The sequence below is a fragment of the Aegilops tauschii genome, chromosome 4 (assembly GCF_002575655.3).
Source record: "Aegilops tauschii subsp. strangulata cultivar AL8/78 chromosome 4, Aet v6.0, whole genome shotgun sequence".
Taxonomy (NCBI): domain Eukaryota; kingdom Viridiplantae; phylum Streptophyta; class Magnoliopsida; order Poales; family Poaceae; genus Aegilops; species Aegilops tauschii.
In genome coordinates this window covers 30,856,758-30,880,598 of record NC_053038.3, presented here as the reverse complement: position 1 = coordinate 30,880,598, position 23,841 = coordinate 30,856,758, and the positions used below count along the sequence as shown (strand labels likewise).

General features: G+C 48.9%; 2 protein-coding genes across 2 annotated transcripts; one reads left to right on the top strand and one right to left on the bottom strand.

The window, feature by feature from the left end:
* The first annotated feature begins 2,515 nt into the window (after window positions 1-2,515).
* Window positions 2,516-7,306, top strand: LOC109753923 (65-kDa microtubule-associated protein 6). Its single transcript, XM_020312846.4, has 10 exons — window positions 2,516-2,759; window positions 2,862-3,068; window positions 4,534-4,788; window positions 5,179-5,394; window positions 5,492-5,807; window positions 5,954-6,105; window positions 6,201-6,288; window positions 6,391-6,464; window positions 6,556-6,630; window positions 6,742-7,306. Exons 1-10 carry the CDS (start codon window positions 2,643-2,645, stop codon window positions 7,114-7,116), a joined length of 1,875 nt encoding a protein of 624 aa, XP_020168435.1. The 5' UTR covers window positions 2,516-2,642; the 3' UTR covers window positions 7,117-7,306.
* A 270-nt stretch (window positions 7,307-7,576) lies between these two features.
* On the bottom strand, window positions 7,577-8,224 carry LOC141021634 (uncharacterized). The gene has a single exon (XM_073497480.1). It carries the CDS (start codon window positions 8,222-8,224, stop codon window positions 7,577-7,579), a length of 648 nt encoding a protein of 215 aa, XP_073353581.1.
* Window positions 8,225-23,841: the final 15,617 nt, after the last annotated feature.

Genomic DNA, 23,841 nt, shown 5'->3' with positions numbered 1-23,841 from the left:
CATCTCCAACTCCGTCATGAAGTTTTGCGGTGTGGTTGCACGAGTGGAGACAGTGGCCACAAGGCTCGTCAACAATAGAGATCGTAAGTTTTTCTTCTTGTTGCTTTACATGTTGGTCAATTCATTGATTCAATCAGTGTTGCAACTTGATAATCATCACGTTGTATAGCCCGAACGTCCACATGAACGAGGGCAGACCATTTGCGTTCGTACATTGTTGTACTAGGGATATTGGCAAGTTATTTATGGATGAATTGTGCTATTTACTATAATTATTTTGAGTGTTGCGGAGTTCTAGGGATATTTGCAAGTAATTTACGGATGAATTGTGCTATTTTCTATAATTATTTTGATTGCTGCGGAATTCAGGAAAAAAAATAGGGACGAACGTTCAGTGGACAGGGTTGGATGGCCGACTCCCATATCCGTATCCACGGACTAGTCCACAGATAAATAGTGTGTTTCTTGAAACATGCTTTTTTAGGAATGTTTACTGAAACGTTTTTGCGCTACACTGCTCGTATGAACAACGGTTTAGAAAATTCCATGAGAGGTACACGTACCCTTCGGTGAACCCGACACCCAACATCTGTCAAGCATATATGAACCACCGAAACGAGCATGCGATTCTTTTTCCGTCAAATCAATCTGTTGGTCCTTTATCCACGCTTTCTTCAGCTTAATCAATGCAGAGGCATCGACCGTTGATGATTGGGACTGCTGGAATGTTTGCATCAGGCGTGGGGCCCCATGCAAGCGCACACAACACTTAGTTTTTTCACGCCAAATATTGGGTGCCGCGAACACATTCGCATAGGTGCAAAAGCACGGCCGGGGGTTTGCCGCCGGTTGGGATAGGATTTGCACCAACCCAAGCATATCATTCATCAGCTTTGCCGTTGCCGTTGCCAATGCATGCATGCAACCACCGTGAGACAAGCCCAAAGATAAAGAAGCCCGGGAAGGAACAATCCCAATCATAGCATCTGGTGTGTGGTCTATTTCCGGGTAGTAGTTGACCTCAAGCCTGCTTTATTTATGCACTTGCTAACCTACCGCAAGAAAAGCCCGGAAACCCTCTTGGAAAGCTAAAGAGGGCTTAGTCGAGCAATAATCGAGGGATTTGCTTGCTGTCGATGTCGATCGACATCATGCATGGGTGCACGAATAGTGAATTGGATAGACACCTTTCGGGTAGCTCTTCTTAATCTTAATCGGGTGACAATTTTCCTCCTTTTCCCATGCACTAATGCGTGCATGAAAAGTATTCCGTTGGACCGTCGGGACTTCTTTCTTTTATTGAAAATCCTGTAAACCCTGACGTAAATATGAAACATACTACTGTACTATACCTAACAAACAACAGTACACACGTTGCACTAAAGTAGCGGCATGTAGTGCAAAATCTCGTCAGCCGGCTGAGTGCTCTTGTTATTACTCGTATTACAATTGTTATTACTCGGTATTACAGGTTTAGTCATCGATGAGCTACTCGTGCATGTCATGCCATGACGGAGGTATACCGTATACGCATGCAATTAACTGCTCCCTTTGTTCCATAATTCTTGTCGTAGTTTTAGTTCAAAGAGTTGTACCACATCGAACCGATTTTTTAGTTGGCCTGCAAAGAAAGCTTATTCTTTTATCCATGTGGATTGTGGAGTGCAACGGATGATGTAAATTGTCTATGTTTCGGGTAGGTCTTCTTAATCTTAGTCAGATGTCAATTTCTTCCTTTTCCCATGCATGAAAAGTACGGCCAAACATCTTTCCGTTGCACCGTCCGGATTTCTATCTTCTTATATATTGGACTTCTGCTAACCCTAACGTCAATGTGAAACATAGTACCTAACTAACTAGCGAGATAAATATATAGTGTTGTGCAAAATCTCGGTAGGGACAGCCGGCGGAGAGTCCTTGTTATCACTACTTCTCGTGCATGTCGTGTCAATGGCGCGCAGAGTATACGCAATTGACTATGCGCATCGCTCTTTTTTGACTTGGCCTGCGAAGCAAGCACTTATTCTTTTTTCCATGTGGATGCAACGAGAAAGGATGATGCAAACACCCCGGACGGACGTTGTTAAATTCATTTGTTTGTGACGCGCGCAAGTCGGCAAGTGCCAATATCATATCACAAAATTAGGGTTCATGACCAGCATGCATGATCGATCGACGATGGTTCCAGGCCAACTGCAGCCCAGCCAGAAGTAGGCATAAACAAACCACAAATCAAGCATATTATCACACACCAAAACCCTGGATTTATTAGCCAGGCTTCCTCTTCTCTTCCAATTTCCTTTCCTTTTTGCTCTGCCCTACACGGAGTCAGTCGATCAGTCGATCATCATCATCATCATCATCATCAGCGCGGCTGCTGGCTGGTCAGTGGTTACACACGGGACCATCCTATACTTGTCGCGTACCGAGCCGCGGAGGCTGCCAGCGGGCCCGGTGTTCCGACCCGAGGGCCTGGCACTTTCAGCTATATATGCTCTCCTCTCCACCCGACGCACCCATCCATCAATCAGCGACGTCTACCTCTTGTTAGCTGGACGCTTAAACCCTCTCCCAACTCTCGAGCTAGCTGGTGCATTGTCGTCTCTTCTCCAACAGCCAGCCAGCATACGCGTGCAACCACCATGGGAGAAGTCGCCGCCGAGCTGCTGTACAACATGGCGCCGCTGGCCCTGTCCGGTGCCGGTGCCGGTGCCGGCGCCGAGGTCGGCAGCTGCGCGCCCCTGCTCGCGGAGCTCAGGGTGCGTCCGTCGATCTTCTCCCGGCCGGCTGGGCTCTGTTCTGTTCTTTTGAGTTTTCAAGTGCTGTGGTTTGACATGTGGAGTGGATGTGTGTGTGTGCAGCAACTGTGGGGGGAGATAGGCAAGAGCAGGGAGGAGAGGGAGCGGATGGTGCACGAGCTGGAGGCGGAGTGCACGCGGGTGTACCGCCGCAAGGTCGACGAGGCCACCGGCGAGCGCGCGCTGCTGCACCAGTCGCTCGCCGCCAGCGAGGCCGAGATCGCCGCCCTCACCGCCGCCCTCGGCGCCGAAAACTCCACGCAGTTCAAGGTGCGTAACTTACTTGGGGCCTTTCGCAGGCAGCCGGCAATCCGCATCTCCTTTCCCTGCACCCATCTTGTTTTTTCAGTACTTGTTACTTTGATGAGGAGTAAAACAAATCCGCGTTAATATATTAATTACAACTGTAAGATTTTATACTTTCAATATTATGATATTTACATGATCAGTCAAAATACATAGTTTTGCACTCCATTTTAGAGTCAACCCGAAGGAAGTCCATTCGAGCACGAGGCACAGGGATTCTAAAAATTAATAGAAGTTTAAAGCCTTTAGCTTTAGAAATGATATATTGATGCAAAGGCTGGGGATTCTCTCCTTTTCGAAAAAAACTTGATCTCTATCGGTCTAAGATTGTGGAGTAAATATTCCATAAACATACAGTCTTTTCAGCCTATCCATAAAGGGAAATATAGGCTTGTAACGAATCGTTTCACAGAATCAAGCTCTTTTGTACTGTTATTTTTAAAATAGATATAACTGATACTAGGATGAAGAGAGAAATGGAGGTAGCTGTCATGTGGGTCCTAGCTAACTAGGATGGCACCGTCAACTTGCCACAACAATGGACATTTTTAACGAGTTTAGAGAAGCAAACATGCATTATCAAAGCATAAGCTCGTCACATACTCCTAAAAGACTAGCAGTGCACTTTACTCTTTACAGAGAAGCTAAATGTGGCCCACATGTTAGCTCCACACCAAATTTTGAACCGGGGGCTCACTAATACTGGAAGAAGCTTTTACTCTTTACTCCTAAGAGACTAGCAGTGCACTTTACTCTTTATAGAGAAACTAGAACCCACCTATTGGTATGGTGGTACACGTGGTGGTGTGTGTGTGTGTGTGAAAAAGAAATAGATTCGGTGTTATTAGAAAGATGTGGCAACGGAAATTCCGCACCGCGTGATTACTGCTATGCACATGACACAATTTGCACGATTCACAGCCGAAAACTAAATCCAGCCGGACATGCATACCGCTGAAAAAAGGACACTAGCCGCTGGATGTGTGAATCGCGCAAAGATCTTTGTTTTTTCAGCGGTTCACACATCCAGCGGCTAGTGTCTTTTTTCAGAGACTATCAGTGCACTTTACTCTTTACATAGAAACTAAATTCAAGTGTCGTCCGTGGAGCAGTTTCGTAGAAACAAATGTGGTTTCTGAACAATGACACAAAACAAGTGTAGCTTTGCGAAACTACTTTTAAAAGTGTAGTTCACGATGATCTTAAAAAAAGGTGTAGTTCGCTAACCGATCAATAATCGGTAGTTCTATGGAACTTAATCGTGATTCTGTATCGAGTCTGCTCATATTATATCAGTACGGTGTAACAGAAGTAGACGGACACGCGATTGTTTGTTGAGGCCTCTGTTTAACTTGCTCACTGAAATCATGACATGTTCCTGTTGACTGAAACTTACTCACTATTTCGATTTTTCTTTTCCATCTCTTAGGTGAACAAATGGACCGTGTCCCTGAACGAGCGGGTGTCATCGGCGACGGCTCTGCTGGAAGAGCTGCGGGCGATGAGAGCAGAACGGAGCAAGCAGTTCTCTGACATCCGGTCGGAGATCGAGAAGATCAGCGCTGAAATCGCAGGGCGGAGCCACGGCCAGGACAACTCCCCCAGGGCCGGCGACGCCCATGACCTGACCATCAGGAGGCTCAACGACTACAGGGCACGCCTGTCCACTCTTCAGAAAGAGAAGGTAAGAAATTTGTTCTGAAACTTCAGAATTTCACCGCTTTTCGTTTGGCAGTCGATGGATGGATGCATCCGACCCGACAGGGATTGCTTAAAATAAGCCATTCATCAAGATATCCGATCGATTTTACCTTTGTTTAAGACGGACCTATCAACAGCTAGTTAGTAGGACATCAGTTCAGATCCTGCACTGTCCATGCTGTTGTTAAGTTGGCTAATCGGTCCATTCACGTCAATATTTCCCAGCGACTTTTAAATCTTCAGAAGATTATAACGTGCCAAGGATTGTGATTTGTCAAGTATATGAAATGTTGATCTGTACTAGTAATAACAATCACTGGCAACATCTGGATATGACGGCGACAAGCTGACGGCCACTGAAAATTTGTTGCAGTCGGAGCGTCTGCACAAGGTGCTCGAGCACGTGACGGAGGTGCACTCGCTGTGCGACGTGCTGGGCGAGGACTTCATCGCCATCGTGAACGAGGTCCACCCGGGGCTGCACGAGGCCGACCCCGGCAAGCCCACCAGCATCAGCGACACCACGCTCACCAGGCTCTCCCAGGTCGTCGCCATGCTCACCTCCGAGAAGGCCAAGCGAGCAGCCATGGTTGGTACATTACATGCTTAGTACACCACCACCAGTTAACCTTAATTAGTTCGCCTCTGTTTCCAAGCTCCAACTTACGTTCTCCTTTTTGCCCCAGCTGCGGGAAGCCGTGGTGCCGCTGGTGGAGCTGTGGGATCTCATGGACTCGCCCGTGGAGGAGCGGCGGGGCTTCCAGAAGGCGGCGGCCGTCCTGAGGCCCGCCAAGGAGGAGGTCCTGTCCTCCGGCGTGCTGTCCATGGCGAGCATCAAGAGGACGGAGGAGGAGGTGGAGAGGCTGACGAGGCTCAAGGCCGGCCGGATGAAGGAGCTGGTGCTCAAGCGCAGGCTGGAGCTGGAGAACATCTGCCGGAGCATGCACGTCGAGCCCGACGCCAGCACCGTGCCCGAGAAGTCCATCGCGCTCATCGACTCCGGTACGTACAGTACCACGAGCTCAGGCTTCTTGTTCAGTTTTAGTACCGAGAAAAAAATTCAGACGCGCCGAGCTTTTCTTTACTTACTGAAATGCATTTCAAATGTGCAATTATTCTAATGGTGACTGCATCTTACATATTATTAGGCCTCGTGAACCCTTCTGAGCTGATGGCCAGCATCGACGACCAGATAGCCAAGGCCAAGGAGGAGCATCAGTCGAGGAAGGACATCATGGAGAAGATCAACAAGTGGCTGCTGGCCTGCGAGGAAGAGAAATGGCTCGACGACCACAACGTGGTATGTCTCCACATCTTACAATTTGAATGCGTACTATCTGGGTGCATTGGACAGTGATCTCTTGGTTCTGATCTCATCTCGCTGATTTCATTCAGGATGAGAACAGGTTCAGCACCGGCAGGACTGCACGTCTGAACCTCAAACGCGCCGAGAAAGCCAGGGTCATCATCATGAAGATTCCAGGTATGTAGGAGTACATGTACATATACATCTGGGTTTTATGAAACATTCATAAACCTAACTACCCCTTGTGCAAAAAATAACCCAGTGTTCATCGATCTGCAGCTATTGTTGATAACCTGATGAGTCGAACGCTGGCATGGGAGAGCGAAAGAAAGAAGCCTTTTCTGTACGACGGGGTAAGCTAGCTTCAGCTCAACTGTACGGCAGCAACAATTTCCATGGCATGGCAGCTGATGAAATGCTTGCGTTTCTTATTACCTTGTCAAGGCTCGCCTGGTGGCCGTGTTGGAGGAGCACAAGCAAGCCAGGCTGCGGCAGGAGGAGGAGAGGAGGCGACTCCGGGTAAATAAATCATCCCTGCTGACTGCTGTTAACTGCATTTATTTGGATGACACTTGCTTGAATTCATGCGGATTCTGAACTCACCTGAAGTAAATTGATGGCGTGTTGCAGGAGCAGAAGAAGCTGCGCACTCTGTTCAGCGAGAAGGAGACGATGCCGCGCCTCAAGAGGCCCAGCGGCAGCGGCGGCGGCGGCTTCAGCAGGACGCCGGACCCGAGTAGCATGAACCGGAAGAGGGTCGACGCCGGCAGGCTCACGTGCTCCGCGCCGTCGATGCGCAGCAGCAGCAGCGGCTCCAGCGGCGGCGGAGGCCGTTCCTCGGCCGAGCTCGACCGGCCGCGGTCGTCGGCGGCCGGGGCCGGGCGCTGCGGCGAGCTCCTGCAGGGCGCGCGGCGCCTGTCGGCAGCGTCGGCGTCGTCGTTCAACTACGTCGCCGTGGCCAAGGCGGGCGGCAGCATGTCCTCGTCGCTGGCGTCGCTGTCCTGAACTCACCGAGCCGATCGCGGCCGCTGCTCTCACATTTTTTCTTCCTTTTTTTTCGTTCTTTGATGGTAGGGGAAATAGCATGGCAGAAAAGAATTTGGTATCTTGTGTGTCTTGAAATGATGATGTTGTTTTGCTGCCGGAACTTGTAAATGCGATTCATGTTCTCTGAAGAAATGACTTTATCCTGCAACTTTTTTTTGGAACGAAAACGCACAGAGCGTCCGGCTTTAAATTAATAAAGCCTCAAGGCAGCATCCACACAAAGTTCAACCTTACAACCACGCCGACATAAGTTCAGCGGGCTCAACGTCCCGGCAAAGATAAGCTAAGAGTTCAAACTAGAGAAGATAGACCATAGCATAGATCGCATCACAGCTAAATTAAACGCAAAAGGCTCAAGCATGATGTCCTTGCAGTCTTGATCTCGTCATGCACCGCTTGATCTGCTCCATAATCTCGTTCATGCATCCCTCGTCACGCTGCTTCCCCAATGGCGCCCAAGCCTGTAAGAAAATATGACATTTGAAAAGAATCTCACGGTCCAGATGGACCAAAGCATCGGCCCTACGCTGTGCCACACCACCCTCGCATTCGCACCCCTCTGTGCGGATAACAAGTTAAGAAGATCGACGCTAGTTTGCGGGTTCCAATTCTGATTAAAAGTATCTCTGACCGCGCTCCACGCAAATCTAGCAAGACGACACCCGAAGAAGACGTGGTTAGCGTCCTCCCCGAGTCCACAAATGGCGCATGTCCCATTCGCCGGCCGGTGACGCTTGGCCACATTATCCGAGGTTGGGAGGCGATTACGAAACATTTGCCACATAAAAATCTTAATCTTGAGGGGAATGCCAGCCTTCCACAGCCCCCTAGCCATGTCTAGCTCATTCCCCTCCGTAAGCTTCTCGTATAAGGATTTCACCGAGAATTTCTGTGAAGCAGTTAGCCTCCACGTGACCTTATCCTTATCCTGGCTGAGGCTCCTCCCCTTGAGCTCAGCCACCAGTGCATTCCAAGAAGCTTCCTCTCCTGCCTCCAGAGACCTGAAGAAGGAGATCGCCGGCGGGTGCACTCTAAGGGCGTCAGCGACCAAAATGTTAGTATCCATGGCAAGCTGATACAGCTCCGGATGTGATTGCCACAACGGAGTTTGGCCCCTCCAACAGTCAAGCCAAAATCGCGTTGACGAGCCGTTGTTGACTGAAAAATGGGCCCAACCGAAAATGTTGGTCTCACCGCTTGGATCCCATTCCAAAACGACGATCCCTTGGTCTTGGCCTTAAAAAGATTGCCGTCCGGGAAATATTTTGCCCGAAGGATAACCGCCCAGAGACCCTTCTCATTTTGGGCGAGGCTCCACCACCACTTGGTGAGCAGGGCAACATTCATAAGTTTCGAATTCGTGATCCCCAGACCACCGAACTTTTTCGGTCTGCAGACCGCATCCCATTTTACCAAGTGGTATTTGCGTTTCGTCCCAGTTCCTTCCCAAAAGAACAGGGTGCGCGGCGTGTCCAGCTTGGCATGCACGCCATCGGCTAGGAGGAACATGCCCATTGTAAATAGAGGGAGGGAGGATAAGCTAGAATTGGTCAAAATCAACCTAGAAGCCGAAGACATAAACCTCCCTCTCCATGGGCTAACCCGATTCACCACTTTGCCATAAAGTGGCGGCCATTCAGCTATGGTCAGTTTCTTGTGCATAATCGGTAGCCCAAGGTATTTGATCGGGAACTTCCCAATCTTATAGTTGAGCAAGTTTGCAATCCTCCTACTTTCGTGATCCTCCATCCCTGTGGTGATCACTTCGCTTTTGAAAAAATTGATCTTAAGACCCGACAAAATCTCAAATGCTAGTAGAAGTAACTTAATCGAGCAATGCGATGGTCGTCCGGCTCGAACAAAAGCATCGTGCCATCTGCGTATTGCAGGTGAGTAACACCGCCGGGGATGAGGCGGGGGATTAGCCCTTTAATGTGTCCCGCAGCCCTGGCTTTGTTAATCAGAGCCGCGAGGGCATCCGCAACAAAATTAAAGATCAATGGCGAGCTCGGGTCTCCCTGCCGAAGGCCATGCTTGTTGCGGAAAAAATAGCCCATTTCACCGTTGATGGTCACCGCCGTGTGCCCACTACTCACGAGGTGCATGATACGGTGAACAAAACCCCCATCAAAACCCTTTTTGATGAGGACCTCACGTATGAACTCCCAGTTCACGCGATCGTAGGCCTTCTCGAAATCTAACTTGAGAAGTACGCCTTGCGACTTGGTACGTTTAAGCTCATGCATGATTTCAAGAAGCGCTAAAGGACCTTCTAGAATGTTACGATGCTTCAGAAAACCAGTCTGACTAGAGCTAATCACCCGTTGAGCCACGGGCGTCAAGCGGGAGGCGTAAGCTTTCGCGCAAATCTTGAAAGGGACATTAATCAAAGTGATCGGCCTAAAAAGTTTGATGTCGTCGGCCCCTTTTACTTTGGGAATCAAGCTGATAGCCCCATAGTTTAATCTCACAAGGTCTACTGTACCTAACGCGAAACCGTTCACAATATCATAGAAAAGGTGCTTAAGATTAGGCCAGAACTGTTTGAAAAATTCCACCGGCTAGCCATCCGGCCTAGGCGCCGTGTCCGTTTTCATATCGTGCAAAGCTCTATCGATTTCCTCCGGAAGGAACAAGAGAACGAGCCCTTAGTTCTCCTCCTGTGAGACCCGTTCGGATGGGTCCCAAAGGTCCTCGCGGAGGCAAAGGGCTTTTTCCTTGGCCGTCCCCAAAAGGCCGATGAAAAACTCATAGATGTGGGCCACAATGAGTTCGTTGGTTAGCAAGAGACCATTATCTGATTGTAACCGTAGAATAGTACTTTTACGTTTCCTACCGTTAGCGTAAGCATGAAAATAGCCGGTGTTAGCGTCTCCTTTGGTGACCCATTTGATTCCGCCCCTACGTCGCCAATATTCCTCCTCTGCCCGAAGGATGGCTATGACTTTGCGTTCAAGGTCGTACCAAAGGCACATTCTCCCTCCGAGAAGGTGCGTTGGTCGGCCTCCAAGTCCAGCGCGGCTATTGCCTATACAATTCTAGCCCGCTCCCTCTTGGTTTCACTGCCATGGTTAGCCCCCCACCCACGCAGGAACACGCGGAGTTTGCTAGCCGCCACGGTCCAACACTCTGCCGGTCCGCGTTGCGGCTCGAGCTGGGCGCAAATCGAAATCCAACGATCCGCGACCATCTGTACAAACCCCTCAGCTTCGAACCACACCATTTCGAAGTAGAAACGCGAGCTACGTCTAATGTAGTCCTCCCCAGAGGAAAATATCAATGGAACATGGTCCGAGCCAATGCATGTTTTGGCTACAAGCGTGCATAAGGGAAAGAGAACCTCCCATTCAGGGGTAAAAAACACCCTGTCTAACATGCTCCGCACCGGCTGCAATTGTTTGTTAGTCCATGTATATCTAGCACCGGTCCGTGTAGCCTCACGCAATGCCGTTGCCGCAATGGCCCCATTGAACATGGACACCCGAGTCCAGTCAATATTGGCGTTGTTTTTGTCCGCCCCCGAACAGATTAAATTGAAATCACCACCCACCACCAGTGGCAAGTTGAGAGCTCGTTTGGCCCTGGCCAAATTGGTTAGCTCAAGCAAGAAATTAGCTGAATGCGAATGGTCAGCAGGCCCGTACATGCACACAACTACCCACGAGAGACCCGAAGCACGATGTTGAATGGTAGCCGCAAGAAAAAATACACCAACATCCCATTGCAATACATCACAGATATCACGATTATAACCCATTAAAATTCCACCCGAGTGGCCCGTCGAGGACACCCAGTTCCATGAGAAACGTTGCAAAGGATCAAACGCAAGGAGATCGCGGAACGAGAAGTCAGTTTTGATCGTTTCCTGGAGCGCTACCACGTCAATCCTCTCCTTGGCTATATACTCCTTGAGTTGAGTACGCCTCCCACCGTGGCCACAACCACGAATGTTCGAAAACAGGTAGCGCATCTATATGATTCGATTTCGAAGGCGCACCCCCCTGGATGTCACCGCTTTCGCCACACGCTTCCGCGTCGGAATCCGGCTGGAAGAAGGTAGATCAGAGGCATCCCTAGCCTCTGTCCCCTCATCGGGACCTGCCTCGCCACCAGCCTCTACTGGTACGATGGCCAGTTGGTTCGAATCAGCACAGCGCGCAGCCGCAGCCGCGAGCATGGCCTGCGCTTCCTCCTGCGCGCGCACCAGCGAAATAATTTTGCCAAACGGAGCACTAATCGCCACACCACTATCGTCTAAGATGCTAGCCAGATGTTCATCCGAAAATGCGTTCAAGATACGGTAAGAAGGTAAGGGATTACCTGACGACTCCAGATTCTTGTCGGCGAGCCGAAGCTTGGCGCTCTCCAGCGAAGACAGGTCCCCAAGTTTGGCCTTGGCCCGAACGCTGGGGGCCCGCTGCACCACTGGAGTAGCCTTGGAGCGCCTGGGCTTGCTGCCCACTTCTGCCGTACCCAAAGCCGCCCCCAACTCGCCACCAAGAGTCACCGCCGCCGCCGTCTTAGATGACACATGCTTATTGGCCAGCTTTCTGCCTCCCGTCTTCTTGGCCTGACGACCTGCGCTGTTGGAGCCACGCTTGTTGGTAGGAGTCAGGTCGTAGTCAACGACGCACCCAGAGTTTGTCCCCGTTGCCACAACAAGAGAGGGTGTCAGGGTAGCAGTTGAAGTCGCCCAACCACCTCATGAGACTCAGGCCTCGCCCGTAGGGGGGCCGAGATATTGGATCCGTATTCATCGAAAGTCAGCGCAAGGGAGCGGGCCAACGGTGGAACACTCACAGCCGTGTCCTGGGTCGCCACCCTCATGGCACCCGCATCAGCCGAGAGGGCACCCAGCTTGTCCCATGTCTTTGTGTCAATTGAAGTGTCTTGTTGGCTGTCTTCGAAGTCCTCTCCCATGTCCTGCATCTTGGCGTCTCCATCAGCAGCCGTGATGGGCGGCCGGTCCTCTCCCAGAGGTGTTGATCCAGGGCCCGCACAGCTAGGCCGAGCGCTTCCCGATGGCCGCGAACCACCAGTGACATCAGGGTCTTTGGGCGGGGTTGGAAGGACCAGTGCTAGGCACCACACGTTCGCCGCCACGCTTGGGAAGAACCTCACGCTCCACCTTAATCTGATAGCCTTCGTGATTGAACCAAACTTCCACAAAACCATTAAGTTTCTCCAGAGCCTTACACGCTAACTTCATCCTCACCGGCCCCAACCTGATGAGGGACAATTCACCCACCACGATCGGGCGACCAAGCATCCGGAACCCTTCCTTGATGCGGTCCTCACGCCTGTGCTTCTTCGGAATGCCATGTAGCTGCACTCATGTCTTGGGCATGGCCATCGGCTGAACCTGTTGGGGATCGTAGCAGAATTTTAAAATTTTCCTACGCTCACCAAGATCCATCTATGGAGTATACTAGCAACGAGGGGAAAGGAGTGCATCTACATACCCTTGTAGATCGCGAGCGGAAGCATTCCAATGAACGTGGTTGATGGAGTCGTACTCGCCGTGATCCAAATCACCGATGACCGAGTACCGAACGGACGGCACCTCCGCGTTCAACACACGTACGGTGCAGCGACGTCTCCTCCTTCTTGATCCAGCAAGGGGGAAGGAGAGGTTGATGGAGATCCAGCAGCACGACGGCGTGGTGGTGGATGTAGCGGGATCTCGGCAGGGCTTCGCCGAGCTTCTGCGAGAGGGAGAGGTGTTGCAGGGGAGGAGGGAGGCGCCCAAGGCTGTTGTATTGCTGCCCTCCCTCCCCCCTTTATATAGGCCCCTTGGGAAGGGGGGGCGCCGGCCAAGACCCATCTAGAGGGGGGGGGCGGCCAAGGGGGGTAACTTACCCCCCAAGTCAAGTGGGGCGCCCCCACCCTATGGTTTCCAACCCTAGGCGCAGGGGGGAGGCCCATGGGGGGCGCCCCAGCCCACTAAGGGCTGGTTCCCTTCCCACTTCAGCCCATGGGGCCCTTCGGGATAGGTGGCCCTACCCGGTGGACCCCCGGGACCCTTCCGGTGGTCCCGGTACAATACCGGTGACCCCCGAAACTTTCCCGGTGGCCGAAACTTGACTTCCTATATATAATTCTTCACCTCCGGACCATTCCGAAACTCCTCGTGACGTCCGGGATCTCATCCGGGACTCCGAACAACTTTCGGGTTTCCGCATACTCATATCTCTACAACCCTAGCGTCACCGAACCTTAAGTGTGTAGACCCTACGGGTTCGGGAGACATGCAGACATGACCGAGACGCCTCTCCGGTCAATAACCAACAGCGGGATCTGGATACCCATGTTGGCTCCCACATGTTCCACGATGATCTCATCGGATGAACCACGATGTCGAGGATTCAATCAATCCCGTATACAATTCCCTTTGTCAATCGGTATGTTACTTGCCCGAGATTCGATCGTCGGTATCCCAATACCTTGTTCAATCTCGTTACCGGCAAGTCTCTTTACTCGTACCGCAATGCATGATCCTGTGACTAACGCCTTAGTCACATTGAGCTCATTATGATGATGCATTACCGAGTGGGCCCAGAGATACCTCTCCGTCATACGGAGTGACAAATCCCAGTCTCGATCCGTGCCAACCCAACAGACACTTTCGGAGATACCCGTAGTGTACCTTTATAGTCACCCAGTTACGTTGTGACGTTTGGCACACCCAAGGCACTCCTACGGTATCCGGGAGTTGCACGATCTCATGGTCTAAGGAAAAGATACTTGACATTGGAAAAGCTCTAGCAAACGAACTACACGATCTTTGAGCTATGCTTAGGATTGGGTCTTGTCCATCACATCATTCTCCTAATGATGTGATCCCGTTATCAATGACATCCAATGTCCATAGTCAGGAAACCATGACTATCTGTTTGATCAACGAGCTAGTCAACTAGAGGCTTACTAGGGACACGTTGTGGTCTATGTATTCACACGTGTATTACGATTTCCGGATAACACAGTTATAGCATGAACAATAGACAATTACCATGAACAAAGAAATACAATAATAACCATTTATTATTGCCTCTAGGGCATATTTCCAACAGTCTCCCACTTGCACTAGATTCAATAATCTAGTTACATTGTGATGAATTGAACACCCATTGTGTCCTGGTGTTGATCATGTTTTGCTGAGAGGTTTAGTCAACGGATCTGCTACATTCAGGTTCGTATGTACTTTACAAATATCTATGTCTCCATTTTGAACACTTTCACGAATGGAGTTGAAGCGACGCTTGATATGCCTGGTCTTCCTGTGAAACCTGGGCTCCTTCGCAAGGGCAATAGCTCCAGTGTTGTCACAGAAGAGAGTCATCGGGCCCAACGCATTGGGAATCACCCCTAGGTCGGTAATGAACTCCTTCATCCAGACTGCTTCCCGTGCTGCCTCCGAGGCTGCCATGTACTCCGCTTCACATGTAGATCCCGCCACGACGCTTTGCTTGCAACTGTATCAGCTTACTGCTCCTCCATTCAAAATATACACGTATCCGGTCTGTGACTTCGAGTCATCCAGATCTGTGTCGAAGCTAGCGTCGACGTAACCCTTTACGACGAGCTCTTCGTCACCTCCATAAACGAGAAACATATCCTTAGTCCTCTTCAGGTACTTCAAGATATTCTTGACCGCTGTCCAGTCTTCCATGCCGGGATTACTTTGGTACCTTCCTACCAAACTTACGGCAAGGTTTACATCAGGTCTGGTACACAGCATGGCATACATAATAGACCCTATGGCTGAGGCATAGGGGATGACACTCATCTTTTCTCTATCTTCTGCCGTGGTCGGGCATTGAGCCGTGCTCAATTGCACACCTTGCAATACAGGCAAGAACCCCTTCTTGGACTGATCCATATTGAACTTCTTCAATATCTTGTCAAGGTATGTACTCTGTGAAAGACCAATGAGGCGTCTTGATCTATCTCTATAGATCTTGATGCCTAATATATAAGCAACTTCTCCAAGGCCCTTCATTGAAAAACACTTATTCAAATAGGCCTTTATACTTTCCAAGAATTCTATATCATTTCCCATCAATAGTATGTCATCCACATATAATATGAGAAATGCTACAGAGCTCCCACTCACTTTCTTGTAAACACAAGCTTCTCCATAAGTCTGTGTAAACCCAAACGCTTTGATCATCTCATCAAAGCGAATGTTCCAACTCCGAGATGCTTGCACCAGCCCATAGATTGAGCGCTGGAGCTTGCATACTTTGTTAGCATTCTTAGGATCGACAAAACCTTCCGGCTGCATCATATACAACTCTTCCTTAAGGAAGCCGTTAAGGAATGCCGTTTTGACATCCATCTGCCATATCTCATAATCATAGTATGCGGCAATTGCTAACATGATTCGGACGGACTTCAGCTTCGCTACGGGTGAGAAAGTCTCATCGTAGTCAACCCCTTGAACTTGTCGATAACCCTTAGCGACGAGTCGAGCCTTATAGATGGTCACATTACCATCCGCGTCCGTCTTCTTCTTAAAGATCCATTTGTTTTCTATGGCTCGTCGATCATCGGGCAAGTGAGTCAAAGTCCATACTTCGTTTTCATACATGGATCCTATCTCGGATTTCATGGCTTCTAGCCATTTGTCGGAATCCGGGCCCGCCATCGCTTCTTCATAGTTCGAAGGTTCACCGTTGTCTAACAACATGATTTCCAGGACAGGGTTGCCGTACCACTCTGGTGCGGAATGTGTCCTTGTGGACCTACGAAGTTCAGTAGTAACTTGATCCGAAGCTTCATGATCATCATCATTAACTTCCTCCCCAGTCGGTGTAGGCACCACAGGAACATTTTCATGCGCTGCGCTACTTTCCGGTTCGGAAGGGGTGACTATCACCTCATCAAGTTCCACTTTCCTCCCACTCAATTCTTTCGAGAGAAACTCCTTCTCCAGAAAGGACCCGTTCTTGGCAACGAAGATCTTGCCTTCGGATCTGAGGTAGAAGGTATACCCAATAGTTTCCTTAGGGTATCCTATGAAGACGCATTTCTCCGACTTGGGTTCGAGCTTTTCAGGTTGAAGTTTCTTGACATAAGCATCGCATCCCCAAACTTTTAGAAACGACAGCTTAGGTTTCTTCCCAAACCATAATTCATACGGTGTCGTCTCAACGGATTTCGATGGAGCCCTATTTAAAGTGAATGCGGCAGTCTCTAAAGCATAGCCCCAAAATGAGAGCGGTAAATCGGTAAGAGACATCATAGATCGCACCATATCCAATAGAGTGCGATTACGATGTTCGGACACACCGTTTCGCTGAGGTGTTTCAGGCGGCGTGAGTTGTGAAACGATTCCACATTTCCTTAAGTGCGCACCAAATTCGTGACTTAAATATTCTCCACCACGATCTGATCGTAAGAATTTTATTTTTCTGTCACGTTGATTCTCAACCTCACTCTGAAATTCCTTGAACTTTTCAAAGGTTTCAGACTTGTGTTTCATTAGGTAGACATACCCATATCTACTTAAGTCATCAGTGAGAGTGAGAACATAACGATATCCTCCGCGAGCCTCAACACTCATTGGACCGCACACATCGGTATGTATGATTTCCAATAAGTTGGTTGCTCGCTCCATTGTTCCGGAGAACGGAGTCTTGGTCATCTTACCCATGAGGCATGGTTCGCACGTGTCAAATGATTCGTAATCAAGAGACTCCAAAAGTCCATATGCATGGAGCTTCTTCATGCGTTTGACACCAATGTGACCAAGGCGGCAGTGCCACAAGTATGTGTTGGAAATATGCCCTAGAGGCAATAATAAAAGGTTATTATTATGTTTCTTTGTTCATGGTAATTGTCTATTGTTCATGCTATATTTGTATTGTCCGGAAATCGTAATACATGTGTGAATACATAGACCACAAAGTGTCCCTAGTAAGCCTCTAGTTGACTAGCTCGTTGATCAACAGATAGTCATGGTTTCCTGACTATGGACATTGGATGTCATTGATAACGGGATCACATCATTAGGAGAATGATGTGATGGACAAGACCCAATCCTAAGCATAGCATAAAAGGTCGTGTAGTTTCGTTTGCTAGAGCTTTTCCAATGTCAAGTATCTTTTCCTTAGACCATGAGATCGTGCAACTCCCGGATACCGTAGGAGTGCTTTGGGTGTGCCAAACGTCACAACGTAACTGGGTGACTATAAAGGTGCACTACGGGTATCTCCGAAAGTGTCTGTTGGGTTGGCACGGATCGAGACTGGGATTTGTCACTCCGTGTGACGGAGAGGTATCTCTGGGCCCACTCGGTAATGCATAATCATAATGAGCTCAATGTGACTAAGGCGTTAGTCACGGGATCATGCATTGCGGTACGAGTAAAGAGACTTGCCGGTAACGAGATTGAACAAGGTATTGGGATACCGACGATCGAATCTCGGGCAAGTAACATACCTATTGACAAAGGGAATTGCATACGGGATTGACTGAATCCTCGACATCGTGGTTCATCCGATGAGATCATCGTGGAACATGTGGGAGACAACATGGGTATCCAGATCCAGCTGTTGGTTATTGGCCGGAGAGGCGTCTCGGTCATGTCTGCATGTCTCCCGAACCCGTAGGGTCTACACACTTAAGGTCCGGTGACGCTAGGGTTGTAGAGATATATGTATGCGGAAACCCGAAAGTTGTTCGGAGTCCCGGATGAGATCTCGGATGTCACGAGAGGTTCCGGAATGGTCCGGAGGTGAAGAATTATATATAGGAAGTCAAGTTTCGGCCACCGGGAAAGTTTCGGGGGTTACCGGTATTGTACCGGGACCACCGGAAGGGTCCCGGGGGTCCACCGGGTGGGGCCACCTGTCCCGGAGGGCCCCGTGGGCTGAAAGTGGAAGGGAACCAGCCCTTAGTGGGCTGGGGCGCCCCCCTTGGGCCTCCCCCCATGCGCCTAGGGTTGGGAACCCTAGGGGGGGAGCTTCCCCCTTGCCTTGGGGGGCAAGGAAACTCCTTCCCCCCTTGGCCGATGCCCCCCCCTTGGAGATCCCATCTCCCAGGGCTGGCGCACCCCCCCAGGGGCCTATATAAAGGGGGGAGGGAGGGCAGCAACCTACAGCCTTGGGCGCCTCCCTCCTCCCCTGCAACACCTCTCTCTCTCTCGCAGAAGCTCGGCGAAGCCCTGCCGGAGACCCGCTACATCCACCATCACGCCGTCGTGCTGTTGGATCTCCATCAACCTCTCCTCCCCCCTTGCTGGATCAAGAAGGAGGAGACGTCGCTGCACTGTACGTCTGTTGAACACGGAGGTGCCGTCCGTTCGGCACTCGGTCATCGGTGATTTGGATCACGGCGAGTACGACTCCGTCATCCACGTTCATTGGAACGCTTCCGCTCGCGATCTACAATGGTATGTAGATGCACTCCCTTCCCCTCGTTGCTAGTAGACTCCATAGATGCATCTTGGTGAGCGTAGGAAAATTTTAAAATTATGCTACGATTCCCAACAGTGGCATCATGAGCCAGGCCTATGCGTAGTTACTATGCATGAGTAGAACACAAAGAAGTTGTGGGCGTTGAGCTTGCCAATTCTTCTTGCCGCTACTAGTCGTTTCTTGTTTCGGCGGCATTGTAGGATGAAGCGGCCCGGACCGACCTTACACGTACGCTTACGTGAGACTGGTTCCACCGATTGACATGCACTAGTTGCATAACGTGGCTAGCGGGTGTCTGTCTCTCCTACTTTAGTCGGAACAGATTCGATGAAAAGGGTCCTTATGAAGGGTAAATAGAAATTGGCAAATCACGTTGTGGTCATACGTAGGTAAGAAAACGTTCTTGCTAGAAACCTACAAACCACGTAAAAACTTGCAACAACAATTAGAGGACGTCTAACTTGTTTTTGCAGCAAGTGCTATGTGATGTGATATGGCCAGAAGATGTGATGAATGATATATGTGATGTATGAGATTGATCATATTTTTGTAATAGGAATCACGACTTGCATGTCGATGAGTATGACAACCGGCAGGAGCCATAGGAGTTGTCTTTATTATTTTGCATGACCTGCGTGTCATTGAATAACGCCATGTAAATTACTTTACTTTGTTGTTAAACGCGTTAGCCATAGAAGTAGAAGTAATCGTTGGCGTGACGACTTCATGAAGACACAATGATGGAGATCATGATGATGGAGATCATGGTGTCATGCCGGTGACGAAGATGATCATGGTGCCCCGAAGATGGAGATCAAAGGAGCATAATGATATTGGCCATATCATGTCACTATTTGATTGCATGTGATGTTTATCATGTTTGTGCATCTTATTTGCTTAGAACGACGGTAGCAAGTAGGATGATCCCTTATAATAATTTCAAGAAAGTGTTCACCCTAACTGTGCACCGTTGCGAAGGTTCATTGTTTCGAAGCACCACGTGATGATCGGGTGTGATAGATTCTAACGTTCGAATACAACGGGTGTTGACGAGCCTAGCATGTACAGACATGGCCTCGGAACACACGCAATACACTTAGGTTGACTTGACGAGCCTAGCATGTACAGACATGGCCTCGGAACACGGAGGACCGAAAGGTCGAGCATGAGTCGTATAGAAGATATGATCAACATGGAGATGTTCACCGATCTTGACTAGTCCGTCTCACGTGATGATCGGACACGGCCTAGTTAAAATCGGAGCATGTTTCACTTAGATGACTAGAGGGATGTCTATCTGAGTGGGAGTTCATTAAATAATTTGATTAGATGAACTTAATTATCATGAACTTAGTCTAAAATCTTTACACTATGTATTGTAGATCAAATGGCCAACGTTGTCCTCAATTTCAACGCGTTCCTAGAGAAAACCAAGCTGAAAGATGATGGCAGCAACTATACGGACTGGGTCCGGAACCTGAGGCTCATCCTCATAGTAGCCAAGAAAGATTATGTCTTAGAAGCACCGCTAGGTGAAGCACCAATCCCAGAGAACCAAGACGTTATGAACGCTTGGCAGCAGCGTGCTGATAATTACTCCCTCGTTCAGTGCGGCATGCTTTACAGCTTAGAACCGGGTCTCCAAAAGCGTTTTGAGAAACATGGAGCATATGAGATGTTCGAGGAGCTGAAACTGGTTTTTCAAGCTCATGCCCGGGTCGAGAGATATGAAGTCTCTGACAAGTTCTTCAGCTGTAAAATGGAGGAGAACAGTTCTGTTAGTGAGCACATACTCAGAATGTCTGGGTTGCACAACCGCTTGTCTCAGCTGGGAGTTAATCTCCCGGATGACGCGGTCATTGACAGAATCCTCCAGTCGCTTCCACCAAGCTACAAGAGCTTTGTGATGAACTACAATATGCAGGGGATGGAAAAGACCATTCCGGAGGTATATTCAATGCTGAAATCAGCGGAAGGGGAGATCAGAAAAGAACATCAAGTGTTGATGGTGAATAAAACCACTAAGTTCAAGAAGGGCAAGGGTAAGAAGAACTTCAAGAAGGACGGCAAGGGAGTTGCCGCGCCCGGTAAACCAGTTACTGGGAAGAAGTCAAAGAATGGACCCAAGCCCGAGACTGAGTGCTTTTATTGCAAGGGAAGTGGTCACTGGAAGCGGAACTGCCCCAAATACTTAGCGGACAAGAAGAAGGCCGGCAACACCCAAGGTATATGTGATATACAAGTAATTTATGTGTACCTTACCAGTACTCGTAGTAGCTCCTGGGTATTTGATACCGGTGCGGTTGCTCATATTTGTAACTCAAAACAGGAACTACGGAATAAACGGAGACTGGCAAAGGACGAGGTGACGATGCGCGTCGGGAATGGTTCCAAGGTCGATGTGATCGCCGTCGGCACGCTACCTCTGCATCTACCCACGGGATTAGTTTTAAACCTCAATAATTGTTATCTAGTGCCAGCTTTGAGCATGAACATTGTATCTGGATCTCGTTTAATTCGAGATGGCTACTCATTTAAATCCGAGAATAATGGTTGTTCTATTTATTTGAGAGATATGTTTTATGGTCATGCCCCGCTGGTCAATGGTTTATTTTTGATGAATCTCGAACGTGATGTTACACATGTTCATAATGTGAGTACCAAAAGATGTAAAGTTGATAACGATAGTCCCACATACTTGTGGCACTGCCGCCTTGGTCACATTGGTGTCAAGCGCATGAAGAAGCTCCATGCAGATGGACTTTTGGAGTCTCTTGATTACGAATCATTTGACACGTGCGAACCATGCCTCATGGGTAAGATGACCAAGACTCCGTTCTCCGGAACAATGGAGCGAGCAACCAACTTATTGGAAATCATACATACCGATGTGTGTGGTCCAATGAGTGTTGAGGCTCGCGGAGGATGTCGTTATGTTCTCACTCTCACTGATGATTTAAGTAGATATGGATATGTCTACCTGATGAAACACAAGTCTGAAACCTTTGAAAAGTTCAAAGAATTTCAGAGTGAGGTTGAGAATCAACGTGACAGGAGAATAAAATTCCTACGATCAGATCGTGGTGGAGAATATTTAAGTCACGAGTTTGGTGCACACTTAAGGAAATGTGGAATAGTTTCACAACTCACGCCGCCTGGAACACCTCAGAGAAATGGTGTGTCCGAACGTCGTAATCGCACTCTATTGGATATGGTGCGATCTATGATGTCTCTTACCGATTTACCGCTCTCATTTTGGGGTTATGCTTTAGAGACTGCCGCATTCACTTTAAATAGGGCTCCGTCGAAATCCGTTGAGACGACACCATATGAATTATGGTTTGGGAAGAAACCTAAGCTGTCGTTTCTAAAAGTTTGGGGATGCGATGCTTATGTCAAGAAACTTCAACCTGAAAAGCTCGAACCCAAATCGGAAAAATGCGTCTTCATAGGATACCCTAAGGAAACTATTGGGTATACCTTCTACCTCAGATCCGAAGGCAAGATCTTCGTTGCCAAGAACGGGTCCTTTCTGGAGAAGGAGTTTCTCTCGAAAGAATTGAGTGGGAGGAAAGTGGAACTTGATGAGGTGATAGTCACCCCTTCCGAACCGGAAAGTAGCGCAGCGCGGGAAAATGTTCCTGTGGTGCCTACACCGACTGGGGAAGAAGTTAATGATGATGATCATGAAACTTCGGATCAAGTTACTGAACTTCGTAGGTCCACAAGGACACGTTCCGCACCAGAGTGGTACGGCAACCCTGTCCTGGAAATCATGTTGTTAGACAACGGTGAACCTTCGAACTATGAAGAAGCGATGGCGGGCCCGGATTCCGACAAATGGCTAGAAGCCATGAAATCCGAGATAGAATCCATGTATGAAAACAAAGTATGGACTTTGACTGACTCGCCCGATGAGCGGCGAGCCATAGAAAACAAATGGATCTTTAAGAAGAAGACGGACGCGGATGGTAATGTGACCATCTACAAAGCTCGACTCGTCGCTAAGGGTTATCGACAAGTTCAAGGGGTTGACTACGATGAGACCTTCTCACCTGTAGCGAAGCTGAAGTCCGTCCGAATCATGTTAGCAATTGCCGCATACTATGATTATGAGATATGGCAGATGGACGTCAAAACGGCATTCCTTAATGGCTTCCTTAAGGAAGAGTTGTATATGATGCAGCCGGAAGGTTTTGTCGATCCTAAGAATGCTAACAAAGTATGCAAGCTCCAACGCTCAATCTACGGGCTGGTGCAAGCATCTCGGAGTTGGAACATTCGCTTTGATGAGATGATCAAAGCGTTTGGGTTCACACAGACTTATGGAGAAGCCTGTGTTTACAAGAAAGTGAGTGGGAGCTCTGTAGCATTTCTCATATTATATGTGGATGACATACTGTTGATGGGAAATGATATAGAATTCTTTGAAAGTATAAAGGCCTATTTGAATAAGTGTTTTTCAATGAAGGACCTTGGAGAAGCTGCTTTTATATTAGGCATCAAGATCTATAGAGATAGATCAAGACGCCTCATTGGTCTTTCACAGAGTACATACCTTGACAAGATATTGAAGAAGTTCAGTATGGATTAGTCCAAGAAGGGGTTCTTGCCTGTATTGCAAGGTGTGCAATTGAGCAAGGCTCAATGCCCGACCACGACAGAAGATATAGAAAAGATGAGTGTCATCCCCTATGCCTCGGCCATAGGGTCTATTATGTATGCCATGCTGTGTACCAGACCTGATGTAAACCTTGCCGTAAGTTTGGTAGGAAGGTACCAAAGTAATCCCGGTAAGGAACACTGGACAGCGGTCAAGAATATCCTGAAGTACCTGAAGAGGACTAAGGATATGTTTCTCGTTTATGGAGGTGACGAAGAGCTCGTCGTAAAGGGTTACGTCGACGCTAGCTTCGACACAGATCTGGATGACTCGAAGTCACAGACCGGATACGTGTATATTTTGAATGGAGGAGCAGTAAGTTGGTGCAGTTGCAAGCAAAGCGTCGTGGCGGGATCTACATGTGAAGCGGAGTACATGGCAGCCTCAGAGGCAGCACAGGAAGCAGTCTGGATGAAGGAGTTCATTACCGACCTAGGGGTGATTCCCAATGCGTCGGGCCCGATGACTCTCTTCTGTGACAACACTGGAGCTAGTGCCCTTGCGAAGGAGCCCAGGTTTCACAGGAAGACCAGACATATCAAGCGTCGCTTCAACTCCATTCGTGAAAGTGTTCAAAATGGAGACATAGATATTTGTAAA